This window comes from Psittacula echo, assembly GCF_963264785.1.
Source record: "Psittacula echo genome assembly, chromosome: 14".
Classification (NCBI taxonomy): domain Eukaryota; kingdom Metazoa; phylum Chordata; class Aves; order Psittaciformes; family Psittacidae; genus Psittacula; species Psittacula echo.
Window position 1 is genome coordinate 7,247,678 of NC_137750.1, and position 21,763 is coordinate 7,269,440.

At 45.8% G+C, this 21,763-nt stretch overlaps 2 protein-coding genes across 4 annotated transcripts in view; one reads left to right on the forward strand and one right to left on the reverse strand.

Moving 5' to 3' along the window:
* GRB2 (growth factor receptor bound protein 2) overlaps positions 1-10,342 on the reverse strand; it is a 50,127-nt gene extending 39,785 nt beyond the window's left edge. Inside the window, exons 1-2 of one of the 2 annotated variants that reach the window (XM_080629172.1) lie at positions 10,188-10,342; positions 5,052-5,266 (exon numbers count right to left, since the gene is read on the reverse strand). In XM_080629172.1, the coding sequence (XP_080485298.1) occupies positions 5,052-5,129 (78 nt within the window). In that variant the 5' untranslated portion in view covers positions 5,130-5,266; positions 10,188-10,342. Of the gene's footprint in view, positions 1-4,028; positions 4,279-5,051; positions 5,267-10,187 lie in introns of those variants that run through there. The other variant, XM_080629173.1, reaches the window with a different exon arrangement.
* An 8,665-nt stretch (positions 10,343-19,007) lies between these two features.
* TMEM94 (transmembrane protein 94) overlaps positions 19,008-21,763 on the forward strand; it is a 50,233-nt gene continuing 47,477 nt past the window's right edge. For both annotated transcript variants that reach the window (XM_080629290.1, XM_080629292.1), the window contains exon 1: positions 19,008-19,081. The gene's annotated coding sequence lies outside the window, so the exon portion shown is untranslated. The remainder of the gene's footprint in view (positions 19,082-21,763) is intronic.

Sequence of the window (21,763 nt, forward strand, 5' to 3'; positions counted from 1 at the left end):
ATTAGATCAGCTTGCTCAGGGACCTGACTGGTATCTCCAAGGATGGGGTTCCACAACTTCTCTGGGCAACCCCTTCTAATACTTGACCTATTTCACTCTAAAGCACACAGGGCTTCAATTTGCCTTAACTCTGAAAATGGTTTCTCACATATTAAAATCAAGCCCACACCTGAGTCCATTCCCTTCCAGAAAAACAGAGAAAGATGAAGTGTGTAAGGAAGGGAGAGAAGGATGAGAGTAAAACCAGTTTCACCCTGAAGAGAGGAAAAGTCTTTGCAGTACTCCACAGCAAGCCATGGATTTCCATTCTCTAGCACAGACACCACGATGTAACAGACAATGCAGGTGAAGTCAAAGCCCAAGGATGAAGAAGGAGGAAGACCATACTGCCCTTGTTTAGCAGACTCCTCCCTCTATTAAAAACTGTTTCACTGGATCCAGTCACACAAAAATGGTCTTCATGCAGGAAGTGAAAATGCCACCTCAGCATCAACTGTTTGCAAACACTCAATCCTCTTCAAGGCTGACAGAAAGAAAAGGCTGGTGGGAAAGAAGCACGTGAGCAGAGCCTGCGGTGACTGTCCTGTGTGTGAGCAGAGCAGGGGAAAAACCCCATGACTTTGCTGAATGGAGCTGTCAAGTGATCAAGATTCTACCAAGGAATTCCTTCTTTTTGCAGAGAGGGAAGCTGGTCTGCGTGTGCCACACCAAAGTGAACACCCCAAAAGCGAAAGATGCTGACCTCTATTTTAAACCACCACCTGAATAATTTTCCTCCTAAAAACTATCTGTAAGTGCCCCTGAATTCATTACGCTGACAGCTACTGGGAACAGGAACTTAATCAGTTCTTCAGAAGATCACTTTCCAGCTATGCCCCAAGCCTGTGACACAAAAAAGAGAAAGAGGAAATGGAGCAGCGGTCTGTAGTTCTTTAAAAACCTCACAACATTCAGGATATGCATGAGTATGTTCAGTGCTTCTGCATTAACCATGCAGAAACGGTTATCAAAGCCCCACAGTATTAACTGTACTCTTTGGATTAGATGTAGGAGGAATAAAGAAAAGAAATGATGATGAGATGAGACAAAGAATGATGATTTTTCTTCTCTCCTCCCCCCATCTCCTGCCAAACCACCAGCAAGTATTAGCACACTTTAGGTCTGGATACTTGCCAGCTAGCACAAAGGCCAACAAGACCAGAAGCTGCTACAAATAGTTTTGGGGGACATAAAACCTAAGTAACAAATATAGACAGAGACTGAAGTTAGCTACTCCCAACTTCAATAAATAAAGCAATTGAAAAGGGAAAAGACTAAAAAAGCATCATAGCAACCATCAACTATTCCAAGTAAATCAAGTAGGAATCCCTCAGTTTCATTTTATTTTTACTTATTTAAATACTAGCACAGGGTATCTTCACTCCTCTAATGGGATGCCAGTCATCAACAAGATTTGGGAAGCAACCACCATCACATGAGAACAACAGTGATCTAAGAGCTGTAGCACTGTACTGTAATCAGAAGATACAGAAGGAAGCAGAAACCTTTCCTTGCTCTGGAAAAGTAGGATTTAGTGTATTTAAAACATTTACATGTCAGCCTGCACCTCCTGAATGGCAATACCACACACTGCTACAGAACCCCTAGACAACAGGGTAAAGGGATCCAGTGCACTGCCATGGTTTCAAAAGCACAGAGGCAGCTTTTGCCATGCAGTGCCCACACAAGCAAAGGCCAAGCACTTTTCCTCTTCCCTCAGCTGTTTTACAATTGCAAGCCAAAGGTCAACTATCTTCACTCACTTTTGGAAACCAGCCACAAGATTACTACAACCAGCTTAATGGCTACAGTTCAAATGCTGTTCAATCAAGCCCCGAGTATGTGGGTATGCAGCAGTAATGGCACCATGACATCATAGGCAAGTTATCTGCTGAGATCAGAGCAAGTCAGTGTGCATCTCTGCCTGCTTTCCCCACAGAGAGAAACATGAACTTCCCAAGGAGTGGGAATTGAAGTGTTAGAGATTGTGTTCTTTCCTTCGTGTGGCCAAGGTGTAACATCTCGCTATGGAACAGTCCTTTGCCATCATCCTCTTATGAAGAGCTGGGGGCGGTTAGTCTGGAGAAGAAAAGGCCCAGGGTGGACCTTCCTGCTCTCTACAACTGCCTGACAGGAAGATGGAGTCAGGAGGTGGCTGGTCTCTTCTCCCAAGGAACAAGGCATGGGACAAGAGGAAACGGCCTCAAGCTGCACCAGAAGAGGTTTAGATGGAGCTGAGGAACAATTCCTTCCCCAAAGGGTGCTCAGGCATTGGAACAGGCTGCCCAGGGCAGGGCTGGAGTCACCGTCCCTGCAAGTGTTCACAAACTGTATAGACAAGGCCCTCAGCGCCATAGTTAGTGGTGGCCTTGGCAGTGCTCGGGAAAGGTTGAACTTGATGATCTTAACGGTCTTTTCCAACCTGGCTGATTCTATGATTCTATCATAGATGCAACCAAACTAATTTGCCTTTCTTGAGGTGCATTAAGACAGGTATCTAGATTCAAAGAAGTCCTCACACATGCTGAGTTTCCTGCACACCACAGCAAAAGGTATCTCAGGAGTGAATGTGCAGGTGCATTCAACAGGTTACAAATTTATTTCTCTTCCCAATTCATTTGAGGGCAGCAGGATTGACCTGCTTCATAGGGCAGCTCACACGAGGCACATGAATGGGTACCCTGAGATCTCTCAGTCGTGAGCGAAGTATGAACAAAACAGATCTGACACGTCAGAGGGAAATTCATTTCCACAACTGGAAACACACTTGAAGTGAACCAGACTTTCAGAATGACAAAGCCCCACAGAGGTTTGTCAGCCTGAATAAAGTGAACTGTAACAATTCTAATTGGGTCTGGCTTATTTGTCTAAGCTTTGCCAGCTTCAGGCAGTGACCCTCACCATGCTGCACAGGACTCGGCAGCATGCTGAAGGATTCCTCAAACTCTCAGAGTTTCCACTGACCTTAGTGATAATCTTGAGCAGTTCACCATTTCTATAAATCAGTTTACTCCTCTGTGGAGGAAATCTGTCAAGTTTGCAACCATTTTCAGAACATGACCTGAAATACAGTGTGAAGAACTGCTCATCAGCATTAAGAGGAAGTGTTCAGCCTAGGGTTTGTGTGGGGTAGGAAAACCCGTCTCTTTAGAAAAATGTAATTAGTAATGCAGTATAACACCATACATACACCATGTTTCTATCACTGGGAACAATGTGTCCCTGTGGGATGACATCAAGTGCTAAGACTCAGGAACACAGAATCAGATTCATAGAACAGTGAGGGTTGGAAAGGACCTTAAGATCATCTAGTTCCAACCCCCCTGCCATGGGCAGGGACACCTCATCACCCACTGTGTGTAGTTATACAAGTTTTAGCGGAGACTAAACTTTCCAAAGTCTAAAAGTAAGTTATTTTCCTTTAATTCTCAGAGAACAAAATGCTTTGAAATGAATGCAAATTTTCCCAGATATTTTTTCCATGTACTTCAGTAAATTTCTAACCGAACTAGATCAAAATAATTAAGAATCCAGTCTAAAATAAACCATATTTCATTATCCTTCAGTTTTTCCTTCCAGTTCAGAACGTTCAACAAACTGACCTCAAATACACTATGAAAACTGAGGGTAGCAGTAACCCAAAACAGACAAATACAGCTCAGGTTAAGAAAAATAAATGCAAGATTATCACAGAGGCTTCTAAAACTCTGACAGTCTCAAATGTTTAAAAGCAGCAAAAGGAAATATTCTGGTCATTTATAACAGAGGAATTGAGGTGTACAGGTCTTTTTAGGCCAAGTCTGAGACAGGCATGAGTAAGATACACACAGATGCAGTTATTTCAACAGTGGGATACATTTTTGCAACCTGTATCTGTTGATGACCACATATTTTACTGCCCTTTTAACAAAGCCACAGTTATGTTACTGAAATATCAGTTATAAAAGGCAAAAGCTTATCCATAAAGGTTGGGTTTTTTTCCAACTTACATTCAAGCAGCAGTTAAAATCAAGCCCTTCCCTGGCAAAAATCTTGCGCATATGAGTAATCCCATTGAGGTCGGAGGACTTGATTTGTCAGCACAGAGTTACAGCATTACATCTGCAGACAGGCACCTCTCAACACGGTTTCTACTCAAAGCATTTGAGAAAGAAGCAGCTTAAAATACATCACACCAGAAGGGTAAAACCGATCTTATGGGGAAATATTGACTCTGAATGAAGCTCCATTAAAGCATTCTGTAATATGGCTCTAAGGACTTGGGAGCAACAAAGCTCAGAGCTCTGCTTCACTGAGGTCAAAGCGCTAGGGGGTTTTATCCAAATCAGAAAATTTTGGGCTTGTTCTGCATCCAGTTTCTTAAATAAAGCTTTAGAAATTCAAATATTTACCAAATTCCTTAATACAGCCAAGATGAAGCCTAAAAAGCCTTTGATATATTGAAAAAAACTATAGACCAGAATTCCTCTAATGCACTCCAGCATCCACTTACATTTGCACAGATCCATTAAATATTCAGCCACAAGCTTATCACTGGAGCTCATCAGGACTGAAGATAAAACTCAGTGCCAATATTTGACAGCCTGATGCTAAAGATTATCTACTGAGAAATAATCCAATCACTGTTCTTTGCTACTGGAATCTCTGGCAAGAGCAAAGGAAAGGAATATTAAATTGATCTTGATCACTTTAAGGGGTTTCCTCTCTTTGAAGGGAATTCAGCATAGACTGGTTTGTACTTCTGCTTATTTGCTACCATGTTTACTACTAAGTTTTCAGATATTCCAATCTTAGAACAGAGAGAAATGAGGATGCACGATGAACACCGATACCAAACTGCTGCTCCTGCTCTTCGAGATAAGGCTGGGACTGAGGAAATCTTGAGGTATCCTATTAAGAGGAGGCAGCATTCCCTGGGGACTCAAAAGAAGGTCAGGTCTGATGGACAGGAAGAGAAGCTGAAAAGCCCAGGGGGGAAGGAGTGAACTCCCGAGCCCTCGCCCTCCGCTTACCTTAAGGATGTCCCCCCGTTTGAAGCTCAGCTCGTCATCCGCGGTAGCTTTGAAGTCGTACTTGGCGATGGCTTCCATGCTGGGGCTGCCGCGCACGGCGGTGCGGGCGGTGGGCAGGAAGCGCTCCCCGAAGCCTCCGCTCCTCCCGCGGCCCGGCTCCGTCCGAGGCGCCGGCCCCGTCTCTCACATACAGGGAGGCCGGGGGACGATCCGCCCTAGGGGAGGGGGAGGAGGAGGAAGAGACGGGCCATTAGGGGAAGTGGCACGGATCGATGGCCGGGGCCGCGCCCAGCGCCGCTCCCTCCGCCCGGCGCGGCGCGGCTGCCGCTTCCTCCCGCCGCCGCTCGCCCAGGCGCGGCTCGCCCGAGTGACACGTCCCGCGGCCAATGACCGCCCCGACTGCCCCGGGGGCGGGAGGCGGCTCCGCGGCCGACACCGTCCCTCCGGGAGGAGCCGCGGGCCCTCGCCCCCGGGCGGTGGCGGCAGCAGCAGCAGCGTCCCGGTGGTGCCCGCGGGGCAGCCGGGCGGGCAGGGCCCGCCGGCGGCGCCGCTCCGCCCGGCTGCCGAGCCCCGGGAGCGCAGGGCAGCGGGACCGCCTCTCCCGGGCAGACACCCGCTCCTCGCGGTTGTAATCACCCCAGCCACCGAACCGAGCCCCGGCAGACCCTCCGGCCGCGGAGAGGAGCAGCCCGCACCCTGCACCGGGAAGGACGGGTCTGAGGATGCAGCCCAGCAATAATTCGGGTTTTTTCCATTCATTTAAATACAGTGACACAAAGCACAGAGGGCTTCTGGGGGTCCTCTCTAAAAAAACCTTCCTGGAACTGAAATGCCCACCAAAGCGTCCTCAAATAATATTACACAGAGACAAAAGTTTGGGCTCACTCTAACATGAAGCCATCCCAAAATTCCAGTGTCTTGGGCAATAGGACATTTTAAAAGCACTTCAAATGCACAGCATGAAAACCAAGATGTTTGTTTATCTCTTAGGAGCACAGAGAACGAATGACATCAAACCCAGCAAGGAACAGTGAAACCACTGGAAAGGCTTAAATCTTGATCTTGGGTTTGAATTGGAAGGATATAATCTAACTCCAGCTATGCTGGAGAGCAGAGAAGATACAGGATCAGGAGAAAATCAAATCTGTAAATTCAAAGCTATTGTGAAGGCCCAGCAGAGAGCTGGTATCTGTCAGTGACAACTCAAGACAGAAGAGCTGTGACAACCAGCAGTGAACCCACGCACCTGCTAATTCAGTCACTGGTTACGGCCCAGAAGGAGCCCTGCCACAAGCAAAGGCAGCAGATGGCAAGAGAATTCTCTCATCTTGGAGAGAAACCTGCCTTACATGAATGCAGAGAAGCAATAAACATGCTCCTGTTCCACGAACCCCATGTTTGCCCAACCTTCGGCTGCCCATAGCAAATAACAAAGCTGGAGGCAAATCCCAGAAGAGAGATTTCTATCACAGGAAGCTGGCAGGATGAGAAGAGATATGTACAGGATTTACTCTGATCAAAAAAAGACCAGCTCAGTGAAGTCCCCATGTGGGCACGGCTTGGGGTTTTCTCTGGTACTCTCTGGTACTCCTACACAGCACTGCTGAACTGTCAGTGAGACTGACAGGGCTGTCAACAGCCATAGAGATCTCAACTGAACAATCTGCTACTGCAACCACAGGAAACAAATCTACTGGATCCAAGTTTGACCAACATGCATAACTAAACCCAAAAGGTGCATCACCTTTGCGACATTCTGTTGATTCGAAAATACTTCATTTTAGTGTCAGTGCTGATGAAAAAGCATCATCCTGATGTCAGTCTTCCACACCCACAGCACACTCATACGAACAGCAGCAATAGCTTTCCTTCATCAGGAACATTTTCTCTTTGCCAACTCTGTGTTCACCTCCACATCTCTGTAACCTGGCCTCTGGTCTTTCTAACTGATGGTATTTATGATTTCCTGCTATTAGAGGAATATTAAGGAGCAACACGAGTAACTGTGTGTGAAACAATGGAAAATGCAAACATTTGTTCTATACCTCTCACACCTTCCATGGTAAACCTCAGCAGATTCTAATCCTCTCAAAGGGTATTACTGGCAGCAGTGCTGTGGTGTTTCAAGCAGCATAATGCTACATTTGAAGATGGGTATCACTACATGGGTATGCAAAACCCATCAGCTAATGGAACACTGCTTGAAAACCCCAAGTTCCAAACCTAAGAATGTAACAGCAAGTTGCACAACAAAGAATACATGATAGGCTCAAGACACAGTTAAAGAAAGAAACTATTGCCAGTTGGGAAATGTTCCTTTCTTTAGGATACACAAATATTGCCACTGCATTAGCATCTAAGAACTATTTTTTTAACAGAAGGAGTTACTGCTCAGCTTTCTTAAAGAAACTGATAGAGCATTTCCAAGAACTACACTGGCATTTCCCTGAGCTTAGCAATAGCACAATGTTGGGAAGTTTTCCAGCAAAATTCAGGATGAAAGAGATTCATCACACAATTTTCTTCAAGCATTCACTTTACTACCACCATCATATACACTGTCAGCATGTAAAGGAGGGATGCTTCCAGGTACCAGAGCTAACAGCAGCTGCAATGTAGAACCAAACTTTATAACCATCACTTTAGGCAAAAGTGTAGCTGCCATTTGGACAGGGAAGTTCCATGCAAATTAGGGAAAAGCTTTGAAAATATTAAGCCAAGATACTTACACAGCACATGTCAGAAAAAGTAAAGGTTGAACATCAGCTCCCTCGAAGCCACTCAGAAAGCATTTGCTTTTCACTACTCATGTAAGTCATTATAGACAGTCAGGCACAGTTATTAAAATACAAACCAACTGCACAACAAGGACAAAAATCAGCTTACGGGGAAGCAGCTTGTGCTCGTCTCTGCCCACTGAGAGCACAGCTGGAGGTATCTGCTGTGGGCAAACAGCAAGGAACAACACACTGCAAATACTACAGTGTACCACAGCCCCATGGACTTCAAATGGAATCAGACCGGTATGAAGGGCTAACAGGCAAAATATGAACACAATGAACACACACCACAAGAATTATCAGATGATCTCACTAGAGAAATGACTGAGATTGCTCTGTTTTTCATCTCTTGCCTTACTGTGATTTGGGGCAAGATACTTCCCTTGCTCTTAAAATATCTGGGAATGGGGAGGGAAGCAGCAGATGCAGCAACCACCAGTAAATTCTGATTACCAGAGAGTGCTGCAGCTCAGGATGGGCTATAAGTAATTATAAATACAAACCTGCCTGTGGTAGCCAACAGGAAACAATTCTCATGTTCTTTTCAACAGATATTTCAAAAGCCACTCAGGCAGAGGGAGGCTTTTTGTCTGCTTTCACAAACAGCATTTTTTCTAGCAACTGAGAGCTTTCTCATTGTTCTCTTTCCACTGTTTCACTGGAAAGTGATATGGGCAGGAACAGAAGAACAGACGGCTCAGAAAAGCCAAAGCGAGGGAAGAAAGGAGATCCCTTCAGTGGAAGATTTTGCAAATAATCAGACCCAGGCTTCATCAGCTGCTGTAGGACAAAACATTACAGAGGGTGGTGGAAAGAAAAATGTGTGGATACATCATCTGGAAGACACGCAGAAGTGTTAAGTGACAGGCTCTACACAAAAGAATAGAAAGAAAAAACTGGTAAGGGCAGAGCACTAATTCACATTAGCCAAATAAGGAAGTAAAATACAAGAAATGAATGAGGTAAAACAGAAATTATCAACATATAAACTCCAGACATTCAGGATCATAAATAACACTCCTGATCTACCGGCTTAATACACTTCAACTTCCTTAAGCACGTCTTGTCAGAGGACAACTCAAGATAGCACAAAGCTATGCTACAGCACAAAGCACAGATAATATTTATCAGATCAAATAATTTTGTCAGGTAATAGAAAACTTTATCTCTGGAAAATTTATTTATTGCCTTTCTTATTATTGTTGTTTTGAACTGTATAAGCAGCTTTGACTGTTCCAAGCTTTCTGGTATTATGAAATACTTAAAGCGCTACATAACATAATCAGCATAAGAAATGATAATTGAAAGGCACAAGTTCCCAATACCCAAAGTTTGCAGAGAAATGGATTATAAACACCAGAGTGCTTGAAGAACAGTAACAATCTGTGACCCTGCACATTCTGGCCCTCGACGACAGGCATTTAATATTTTCTGAAACAAGGAGTTAACTTCCCTAAACACTATATTTATCTATGAACTGCTCTCCCAGTTATTAACCGTGCTACAGAGTATTTTGCTCTTTAGGTTATAAAGAGATGTCTGAGTCAGATGCTGTGGGAGTTAACAAGACTGCATCCTTGTCTTCTACAGATGATCTGAAACTATATTGGCAAGTTAAACCTTATCCCCCCCCCCCCCCCCAACCAACGCTGCATCTCAAGCAGGAAGTTCAGAAGAGAAAGCGGTAGCAGAGAGAAAAATGTCCTTCTTTAGCATAAAACTCACGTCTGAAGCATGACCCAGAAGGTCTTTGGAGAAAGAAAGGGATGGATGTTAACCTGCCTACAGGGTATTCACAACCTTTTAACCTGTGGAAGCGGCCTGAAGTTACGGAACTCTTCCAGGGAATATTAAAAATAAGCTCCAAGAACAGCTCACACTCCCTGGACATTCAGCGACGGGGAAAGCGCCCCGAGACCAACACCCGTCCGCGGGATCCACGGAACAGAGCCGTGGGAGAGCCGGCGAATCTCGCCCAGCAGATAACGCCTCTCCAGCCCAGGCCCTTGCTCCAACCCCCACCCGCCCGGGGCAGCCCTGCCCTGCAGCACCCGCACCCCGACAAGCGCCTCTGGAAGGTCGGGGCCCGCCGGGGCGCGGGCCCACAGCCGCGGGGAATAGGGACAACGCTGAGGCGGCTCCTGCGGAGCACAGCGGGGAGAAGCTGAACACCCCAGGGGCTCAGGCCGCGGCACCGGGACTCAGCGTGTCCCCTCTAACCCGCTCCAGCAAGGCCCGCGGAGGGCATAGGAGCCGGGCCCCAACCGGGAAGGGCCCTTCCCCGCGGCGCACCGGGGCGGGGGCTGAGGGTCGGCGGCCCGCCGCCCGCCCTCCATACACACCCCCCCAGACTCACCACCGCGCAGCGCTGGGGGCCGCCGCCCCGCCCGAGGGTGCTCGCCGCCTGCCCGGCCCCACGCGGCCCGGCCGCCCCTCCAGCGCCGCCTCGGCTGTCGCTACGGCCCCGTCCCGCGGGCCCCCCCCGCCCGCCGCCTGCTCCGCCGCGGCCGTTCCCGCAGCAACTCTCGCGAGAGCGGCCGTGTCAGCGCTCTGCGCGATTGCACCGCCCAAGGCGGGAGGGGCGCCTGCGTGCTCACAGCCCTCCCCGCGCATGCGCAGCGGTAGGCGCGGGGAAAGGGTGGAGGCTGTGTGGAAGGAAGCAGGGAAAGGCGGGAGGCAGGAGCCGAGATACCTGAGCCCTCCCGAGTAGTATGGAGTTTGTATCCATCACCCCCGGGGAAGGGGATCATGAGCACAGGGCTCCGGAGGTGAAACCACGCAGGGTTTATGCCTAGTTCCTCTGTAAAACAAGGCAGCCTAGCAAGGAGGAATTCATTGACAATCCCCACCTTGTTCACACTGTGTTTGAGGGGGCACCGAGGGTACAGAGCTCATCAAACTCGGACAGCAAAGAATACACCCGGTAGAGACATAACTTGACAACTAGCATCCTTCTGAGCACTGATTAAGGCAGCCAGGCTGTAGGAAAAACACACAACAGTGAACACACATTGCAATTAAAATATGCACAAGGGCAGAATTAAGATTGCACCTGCAGTTGTCTGACCTCCTGACGTTCTTTGAGCTTGAAAAGAAGCTAATGACAACACACAGTAAAGGTGTTGCTCAGATAAGCACCAGGCCTTGATTCCTTGATAAAGCTATGGAATAAAAGCAGCTTTCCCCTGGCTCTAAAGAGGAAAGCTGGGTTCTGACCTGGGGGCTTTTACAACTGTAATGAAGGGATGAGCCAGCTAGAGGGGTTACTTCTGGGTTTTTTTCCTCCAGTTGCTCTCCACTCTGCCACCCACCAAAAGATGTGGGGACTGGAACAGAGAGCACAGCAAATACACAGAATTGAGACACAAGCCACAGGATTCACATCCAGGTTCCTGTAAATTTAGGATTATCCTGGACCAAGACTCCATCTAATTTAGAGATAATCAATTTTTTCTTTTAAGCAGATTGAGATGCATATTTCCAGCCTCCAATTAAACCCACTTCTATTACACATGCTACCACACAGGCTGACCTCCCCAGCTTACTCTGCAGGGGGGTGTCACGGTTCCAACCATATCGAGAGTAACATCAGAGTATATATACTGCTTTGTACAATTCAGCTTAAAACCATGGTCTGCAAACACTGTCTGCTAACATTCCCGTTCTAAATGCTTAATAAAGATTCCTGAAAGGTTATTTTGGGATAAATAACCCAAAAACCCTTAGCAAAGTCCTTTTCTTGTCTTAACAGCATTGTATTTAAGGGGCTTTAACTTATTGACACATTTGGGTGCTGGGGGAGAGTGTGAATTCTCCCAATACTTCATTCAAAAATTGGAAAGGGTGGAGAAATGGAGCTACAGGAGTTGAGGGTATTACAAATGTTTCAGATGTTCTTTCTGAGGATGCAGAAGTGATGCATTCAGGGTGACAGAAAGATTGATGAAATTAGAGCTAGATTCCAAGACCCCTCCAAGCCCCCAGTACTTGTTTGTAGCACAGGCTTACAGACTCTCTGGTTTCATATACGACCTCAAAATGAGCATTTAGAAGTTCTTAGTAAGCCTTCTGTAAGTTAAAGAACATCTCAGAAAACCTATAGCAGCTACTTTTAGCTGGATTTGAAAAGCCAGACACAGCCAACAGCTGCCAGTTGAATGATGGATACTTTAGGAGCCTGCAGCTGCCCGACTTTAAAAGGGCAGTCCTAGAAAATCAAACAAGCAACACATTTTACAAATAGCAGAGATCAAAGTGGTCAGAGCAAGATATTCCCAATAAAGGAGCTGCTGAGATGTACTTGCTTGCAAAGCAATTAATGTAGAATGTCTCCCCAGCTTGCAAACACATTCATGCTTTAGAAAAATACACAACTCACTGTGCAAATAGTGGGCAGCTTCACTGCAGCAAAAGCTGAAATCCTGCATAGCTGTAAGCTAGGGTGGAAAAGGCAACAGAGACATTGTTTTGCTAGAGGATCAATTTCAGATGGTTTTAGTAGTCTAGGAATAGGCTGGATTTTCTGTGAGAGTTTGTGGTGATAAAAGATAATCTAAGATTAGCTCAGAGTATTTTAAGTACTAAGAGTAAGACAAATCTTGGTGTCTGGCATGTCTCCTGGTTGCCTTTCTAAACTTCTCAGAGCATTCTGGAGACATAAATGTCCAGGTTTTGCTATCAATAAGTCAGAATATTCATCAAAAGCTGGTTTTGTATAAACAGCCACTCAAGACTTGCAATTTCTGCTTGGAATATCCTATTAATGCCATGGTACTGCCTAAAGACAACAATTACAGATAAATATAAACAGAAGTTTAACATTAGTAACAGCAGTTACATTAGTGCAAATGTTATGAAGACAAACCCTAGTGATAGCACATCCCTTATCTTGTCATAGTCTCTAAACTCTGCTCCACGAATGTCTGTGTCCTTGCAGTGCCATTTAATTGTTGTGAAAACTTCTCCATTATTAGGGCTCAGAGCTCCCACTTTATGTCATCTAAAGATTAACTTTCTAGCATTGTCACAGGAAATGCATGAACTCAGCACGCACACTTCTCTGTGCAACAGCAACTCTGGCATGTACTGAGATCTTATTAATATATTCCTAGTTTTAGTCACCATCTCAGTGCTACTGTACACAGTAAATGTGCTTCTTTGTAGGGCTGATGCAAGAAACTAAATGATAACCAGGAAGATATTCTAGACTGTTTCTTTTCATTCAAAGGAAGAAAGAAGTGACCTCTCACTCCCACTTGCTGAGAGCATCAACACATGCAACTTCAAAGGTGGTTTTGAAAACTAAGCATCAGAGCTTAAATTGGAGCCCAGGGGCCTCTGCCTCAAACAAAAGAGCAACTAGAAACTATTGGAGAGCTATTGAATTTTAGAGAGGGTTCATAGTCACAAAATATTTGCTCGAGCTTTGATTCATATCTGTTCTCTCTATTGGCAAACACAAGTTAAAAGCTTGTGAACTGACAGAGTAGTAAAAGAAGGAGCCTTGTGGTCTCTCCGTTCTTTGTGCACTGTGAGCAAATTCAACTCCAGGAGGATCTGTCTCGTGACAGTGAAAGACGCAAAGACACCTGAAAAAAAAAATCATCTCTCTCTGGTAGAGCAGAGACTGCAACAAGAAAAACCCAAGCTTGAACGGAGAACAAAAGTGATCCTTAACTTGCAGTTCCTTAATTTGTAATGTTAGCTTGATGCAAAATTGTATGAGACCAATTTCTCTCAGGCATCTAATCAATCAAGAGGAAAAAACCAACATCTGAGTACTTCAGATACTGTCAGTATCAAAGATAAAACAGGGTGGGTGTAATTGTTGAGAATGAGTAGGAACTGCTTAGTGGTGGCTGGAAGCTGACATCACATCCCAGATCTAACAGAAGGAACCTCTGGCCTTGAGGAAGTCCTTGCTTCACCAGCACTGGTGTTTCACAGGCCCATCAGCTCCTTGACAAACTTGTAACACTTAAGCAATTTCTTTACAACGATGTGGCTTAACCTGCATTCCATGTGCCTCAGCCTCTATCTCTGCTCAACTCCAGGCAGAGGAAACCTCCCTGGCTAGAGCTGTCCAAGGCAACTCACTTCATTCTTTCTGTAGCCTTTTTCCTAAGCCTATTCTCCTCAGACATGAAGATCTGTGGTCATCATGAATTACAATTCACAATTGCCAATTTATGGAACTGTCTGTTGCAGTGATTTTTTAATGGCATCTGGCACAATAACTGTAACAAAACACATTACTAATACACCTTTCTTCCTCAGGGGCATTTCCTGATTTCAAAGAATGACAGCAATCTTTTTCTTTTAGCTCCCCAAAGCAAACCCTTGACTCAGTCAACACAGCTGAAGATGCTCAAAATTTCACATTGTGATTCTGCATTATATTGCTGCAGCTCACACAGCATAACACTATATATGTGCTACCCAAGTTGTATATTAGCAGCCTGATGTATGAACCAAGACAGAAAGCTTCCTCCCATAGAAAACAATGCAGAGAATCTGCTGGGGAAATGTAGAATAGATGTAGATAACTCAAGATAGCCCTGATCAATTTTCTTGCAAGCTGAAAATGTAATGCCATAAGAGTGTCCTGACAGCTGTAGGGGAACTGACTCGCTATATACCTCTGAGATGCACAGGAATAAAGTGGGTGCGGCAAATAGCAGAATGCCAAGAATGTAGGCACAGCAAGGAGACAATGCTGGGAATGGTGCTGTAGACATCTGTTGCATGAACATTATTTTCTTGCCTTTTTCTTCTCCCATCACCCCATGTTGGCCTCAGTATAATCATCATGCCAGGGCCATTAAAATCCAAAACTATCCCATTTGCGAGATCGAGTCTTGGAGTAGAAGTTGCTTCATCAAACGTGCCTGATGCAACTAAAGAGCAATGACTTTGACCTGCTCTAGGAAGATGCTAAATACCTTGAGAAAACCTAGTATCTACATGCTAGTCTTAGCCCACATGCAACAGACCCACTGATACTACCCGCAGACAGAAAAGGCAACAAACTGCCTTCATTCATAATTAAGTATTAAAATAGTCACCAAACAGGCTTGGCCTATTGATGGAGCCTTATAGGCTTAACTGGTATTACTAGAGGTTCTTTAAAACCTTAATTCCAGATCTAGGTTTCCTGTCTAGATAAAGGATTTACCCACATGCCTGTATCTGGAACACTGTGTGTGACAGCACAAATTAGAGACTCAGACAGCAAAGCTATGGAAAAAGCCTGTCCAGGTGTGTTTTCTGTGCCTGTTCTTTGGAAAGCAGGATAGTGAATGGACTGAGGGTAACTGCTCTGCTAGCTGGTTTCATTTTAGTTTGTAGTTTTCTTATTGATAAAAGCAGTATCAAAGGGATATAATAGATGTAAGCACATACAGAATATATTCTGTATACAGGGAAGCAGAGATAGAGTGGACTTGCCCAAAGCCATACAGTAATGTCCAGCAACATTATGAACAAAATTCCTAGTTCCTGATTCCTGAGCCTTGCTACAACCATCAGCTCTCCCTGCTTCAAACCACTCCTAATGCTCTGCTCTGCCTTTCTCACGCACATATTGAAACGTTACCACAACTGCCTATTTCTGTGAATCTGTCCAAGTGCAGTAAATGTGCTGGTGCTTGTGACCCAGACAGAACAGCTGAAATAGCTTCACCATTTTACTCATTACAGATCTCACAAGCACTTGTGAAGCAGCTTAATCATCATGTGAGACAAACAGGGACTGTTTTGACTTTTATAGACCAGCAAACAAAAAAGTTAGCTTTGCCTCAAAAGTAAGCAGAAAACAAATAGTCCAAACCAAAACCTCTGCAGTCTTATCTCTTCTCAGTGAGCTGGGAAGAATGTAATAAAAGCAGATTCTCTTCTGTACCACATGTGTTTCTATGGTCACAAAGAGAAGAAAGAACAAGATTGTTATAAAAATGACTATGTAGGAAATACTGCTCTACCTGGGACTGTAACAGCCATTGCTAACATTAAGAAATTCAACAATAAAAGAGTTGGCTGAGGTCACCCAGAGCTGCTTAACCTCTGAAAGACATCTGTAAAAGGGAACCAGATCCAACTATAGTGTGTCATCTCCCCTTTCTTCAGTACAAAAGAGCTTCTGCTTTCTTCCTACTCCCAGTTCAGTCATCTGTCATTTTCAGGACAGCTTGGAATTGTCAGTTCAATTACCTTTCAGTCTGGAGAAAAACAAAGCAGATGCTGTTTGTTACTAAAAGGCAGAATCTCTCTCTTTTGAGGAATGTAGTCTCTTTTTAATTAGTTATCGAATTATGGTACATCTCCCTTATTTATTGAATAATACACAGAAGCTGGGAAGGAATATCATTTGGCTAAAATGAAATAGTATCTTCCTTCAGCTTTGGTAGAGGTGTTGGCCAGCTCAACTACTGCTTTTAAGCCTCAGCCTCTATCAATCTTCCCCTTTTAATTCCTCTTATCATTACAGACATATTAGAAACATGGTCAGTTCCTAGCATCTATCATGAAATGTGCCTGGGGGTGGGAGAATCAGACACACAGCGATTGCTCTTCCTAAACAATACAACATTTTCTCACCAATGTATACATTATTTGTTCAGAAATGCTACTCAAATATTGATAAAAAAATGCAACTTCATCTTGTCAGAGAGCTTAACTAAAAAAAAAAAAAAAAAAAAAAAGGCAAAGAAAGATGATTTTTTGCATACAATACCTGCTTTAAAGTGGTCCTACTCAAATTTTCATGTCTGCTCTACCCGCAGCAGCGCACTGATGAGCACTGACTGAATGGCATATGCAGGGAGGCCAAATAGTTCTCCTGGATCTGTCAGGCACTGCAAGCCAGAGGCGGAAGCTTACTGCAAACTGAGCCATGTTTCTACCCATATGTCACGGTCCCAAGAGGAGACAGTATATCCCTGCACTGAGGACATGGGAAGCATGAAATTAAGCTTTTTCAGACTATACAGGGAGGTTTGCAGTAGCTGGTTCATTTCTGTAAACTCCCTTCCTACCAAAACAGTACAAGAGGCCTTTACACAGTGAAACAATTCCAAGATGTACAGCGATGTGGAAAAAGCACCCAAACATACAGAGGTAACATTATCTTGTTTAGCTTTAGAGCATTCATTCACAACTCTAACATCAAAAAATAGAGACACTGCTTGCTTGTAGAGCAGGTCTCTACACCAAAGTTCTCAGATCCAAAAACCAGACCAGTTTAGTGCCTCTTGAGTACTTTACAGCATTTGCCTTTTGAGCTTTCCCTTTGTCATTTAGTACTAGAATACACAGGAAAAGTGCTCTCTGGATACCTGTCCTATTTCTGATGCTATGGCCATATTATCCAATTCAAGGGTGTTTCTGCTCTTCCAACCATCCTGGTAATAATGCCTTTTGATAGTGTTTTTCACTTAATCTCAACATGCTCTTCAAGCATCAGGTCCATAAATCACCCTGAGGGAGACTGGTAGATCAGATTTATTAAGGAGGAAATAGAAGCACAAATAGGTTAAAGGTCCAGTATATCAGCTCCTATAACTGCACATCTCATTGACAGAAACTCTATCCACACCATACTTGTGAGTGAAAACAGGTTTTATTAGTGGCTTGCTCAAAACCCACAGGGAATTGGTGTCAGAGGGAAAACAATCCAGACTCCGGATCTCTATTAGGATGTATTTCTACTCTGACCTTTAAATAAAACCTTCTACTTATTAAGTATATTTTATTAGGGGTGGGACAACATGAAGAGGAACTAAAGATGCTCATGCAGCACTATGCACAACACACCATCTTACTACAACTCCAGTAACATATTTATCCTCTTCCCCTTCTTTATGGTGTAATTTCATCTCTAAATTACACCATAAAATTCCCCAGACCTGCCATTTTAAACCAAAATTACTTACAGTGTCACTCAAGTGTATTAAGAATTGTGGGGTTTCTTTGTTAACTGATTCTAGGGAATCATTCTGGATAACAAGCTCAGGAAAAGCAGTTGTTTCGTGGCTTCCATTCTCCTCATCAGAATTTAGACTGCGTTTAAAAGAGCTGAAATCACACTTGTAGAACTCCTGCACTCTCTATGCCTCCAGACACCATTGAAAGTAGAGTGTCTCAAAGGAGTATTAAGTACATTCCCAGAACACTACTTTCTCATCCAAAACTGCATCTGCAGGGAAAACAGTGCAGAGCCTTTGTACAATTTATTGCCATAAAATCACAAACAACTGCACCTGTAGCTTAATAAACTAATGATCATCAGTTTTGTAAAGCAAAATCTCACATGAGAACTGCTGCATCACAACCTGGGATAATACACACTCTGCAGTGAATTACAGGAAGAGGAAAGGAATTAAAGCTAAGAAACATGCATCTTTTCAATTTAACCACTGTGAATTGGGAGCACAACCCCCAAATCTCTGCACAGAGGCACAGAAACGGGCCATCTCCGCCTCACACCTCTGATTTCCTTTCCAGATACTGCAGCGGCTTAGATTTCTCGTTAGATTACCGGCTCGGTACGGTTCTGTGCTCGTTCCACAGCGGCTTCCTGCGCATCCGGCAGCCAGCGTGCGCGCTCACCTCAGGGCTCTTTAGAGACTGCCAGCCCGCTGGTTACCCTGCGGCAAAAGTGGCTTCTCAAAGGGAGATCTGCAGGTGTCACCCTCCCCTTGCAGAGGCACAGCCCTGGCAAAGGGACACCCCTTCTCCCTCACACTCCCGTGACAGGGGGACCCACCTCGGCCTGCCTTTGCCAAGGGGATGACGCCTCAGGCCGCTCTTGGGCTCTCCTCATCCCCTCACGCATTCCCCTCACTCCCGAGTCACTTGACTGCTCTCAGCACCGTCCCTACGACGGCATCCCAGCACCCGGGAGCCAGCGGGATCGCTGCTGTGCCGCCTGCTCCCCTCAGCGCTGGAAGCGGGGGTAAACCGCCACTCCCCAGCCAGTCCGGGCTCCCCTCAGGGCTAGCCCCGACCTGCCGCCAGGGCGGATGCTCGGCTTCGCGCGCCACCCCGCCTAAGCCAATCAGCGCGCGGCATACGGGGGCCGCGCGGGATCTCACCAACCAGACACCAGCTTCTTGGGGCCGCCCCGAAGCCCCAGTGCGGATCCCTGAGCGCTGTGACGTCCCGCTTGCCAGTGACCCTGATGGCGGCCCCTGCGGCGCGGGGGGAGGCCCGGCGGGCGAGCGGCTTCCCCGCCGAGAGTGCCCGGCGCGGCTGGTGAGTACGGGCCGAGCGGCGGCGGGGCGCGGCCGGGCTCCGTCCCGTCGGGGAGCGGCGCCGGGAGGGCCGGCCGCTCCCACAGCAGGATCCCCACCTCGGCTGGAGGCTGCCCGCCATGGCGGGGGAGGCCCGAGGCAGAGCCGGCGGCGATCCCGCCGAGCTGCCCGCCGCCCCTCGGGCCCGGGCTCCCGCGCAGCGCCGTACCCCTCATGCACCTTCCCTTGGCATCTCTCCGGAGCGGCCTATGAGGGAGAGGAAATGAAAGAGACCGAGAAAAGCCGCTCCCACACGTGTTCGCGCCTCAGCGCACCCGGCGGAGCTTCCCCCGCAGCTGAGGGGCACGCTCCACCTCGCAGCGCATCCCGCGCCAGGCCCCTCAGCCCCGGCAGCGCTGATCCGAGCCGGGTGCTCCGGCTGCAGCTGCGTGTTCCGCGTAAAGGTTTTAGGGCTGGCCCCAAATTCCGACTTAAAAGCCTTCAGGAGTTTGCCTGGATCCCTCGGCTCAGCCGGTTGGTTCACTCCTGCTCCTACCTCATCGCAGTCTTTTGCTCAGCAGAAGTTCATGGCATTCTTCGTTCTGCCTCAGACACTCATCCATGTGTGGTATTTCCGAAAGCTGTGATCCATGCAGTTCTTGGATTATGATACTGCTGTTTGTCTGTTGCTCAGGAGCTTTCTCCTATCAGGATAACACTGGCCATGGTTGATAAGAAAAGGCCTAGCAATCCCAGGTAAAAATCCCTTTACATAAATAACAAGAAGTTTGTTTTAGATTATATTATCTATCTAAAAAGTAGCTGGAGAGGAAAGGAAGTCCCAGAGAAGTGAATAGTGTTCCAGCACACAGCTTACAAGACTCACTGAACCTTCACAGGACAGCCTGTGCTACAGAAGAGTTTCTTTAAGCTACTCTGACCCATCTTAAAAGTTACCAAGATAGAACCCTTGTATCTCCCCAAGGCGGTTACCAAGTAGTACGTACTGTTAACTTTCTGAGACAAGGAAGCAGTTATTCTGTGCTTGCCTAAAATCCTATTATCTCCTAGCAATTGCAGATTAAGTTCCTAATTGAACAGTTCATATACAAGGAGGTACAATGGTATAGGAGCACATGACCTCTGTGAAACACTTTAGGTTCCTTAAAAGAGCGTGGTTATACAGAAACAAGCTTCCTTAAAAAGGGCTGTACTGCACTAAACTACGGGGCCTGCTCAAATATAACCAAATTTGAATAACCTACTAAGCAAACCAGATTTGCTTTCTAAGAAGCCTGTTCAATACAGACATACATGTAAATAGCTACGCTATGATGGCTTTATGCAAGGTGTTCTGTTCTTTAAAGCAGTACCTTGTATTTCTTTGTTTTCTTTTACTTAAGTACATCAGAACACTTTATATAATACTGCTCTTAACCATGACCTTTTAATAAACACACTGCCAACATTTTTTTGTCATATGAGAGGATTAAGGTATTAGTCCCTTTTAGTCTAGGCTACAAAGCTAATCAATATTGTTACTGCAAGTGGAACCAAGAAAACAAACCTTCCTCTGGTCTTCATATTACACTCTAACTGTTTGAGATTGTGTATCTTTGAGGCCAGCCTTACTTCTTCTGTTAGAGTCTTACCCAAAGTACCTGCTAGAAGCAGCTACAAACACCCCAAAGACCTCAGTGCTCCACCAGAAATGCAGCCCTGAGACAGGGGTGGGATGGGGAGGGTTTATATCACCCCTCTGGTTGGGTGGGACCAGCCAGGAGCAGGGCTGGGCCATGGGGGATTGGCCAAAAGACAAGTCCTTCTGTAGGGTGGGCCAAAAAGGAGAGGCCTACCAAGGCTTGGGCAGCACTGTTCTGCACTTAAGCCTGCGAGGAGGAGGAGGATTTGGGTTGGGTTAACATCTGTCATAGTGTATATGGGGCCATCTGTATGCTAATTATGGCACTTCGGAGTATTATGTGTAATACTCTTGAGTGACTAGTGGAGAGTAGTTCTTAAGGAGCTGTAAAGATCTCTGTTTTCCTTTCACAGGAGAGTGAGTCAGCTCACTGCCCGAATTCTAGACACAGTTCGTCAGACAAACGTTCATCATAAAACTTTCAAGGAGCTGCTTTTGAGAACAGCAAAATACACAAATCTCTTGAACTGATCAGTGTTTTGCATAAGGGCTGTGCTTTGCTTTGCATGAGTGTGGGAGCTTGGTCTGGTTAATGCCCTCCAGGTGCTGCTTTGGGGAACTCCCAGTGAACACCTCCCATCAGCATGATATTGTTAAATATCTCCACATGGCAAACACTAGTGTGGGTTGGGTTTTTTTGCCTAGATTTACTATAAACTATACATACAACACCCTTACTTATAACCTGGAATTAAGAGAAAGAGCTGCACTTTTATCTATGAGTCAGTGTACATCAGCAAACATTGGTTTGCTGGAAGGTTCTATAAATACACCACAAGCTTTTTGAATGTTATTTTGGGCTGCTGCCTTTTTGTGGGTTTGTAACATTTCAGGATGGGTTTTAATGGAGGCAGTTATACAATCCTGATTCCCATAATAACCAACATCACAATGATGAGTGACAGCTGCCACTTTTGCAGTGAATTCTTCCCTACATTTGCTGTGAAATGTTTCAGTTACCATTCAAGGCATCGTGCCACGAAGCAGATGATGTCTCAGCGC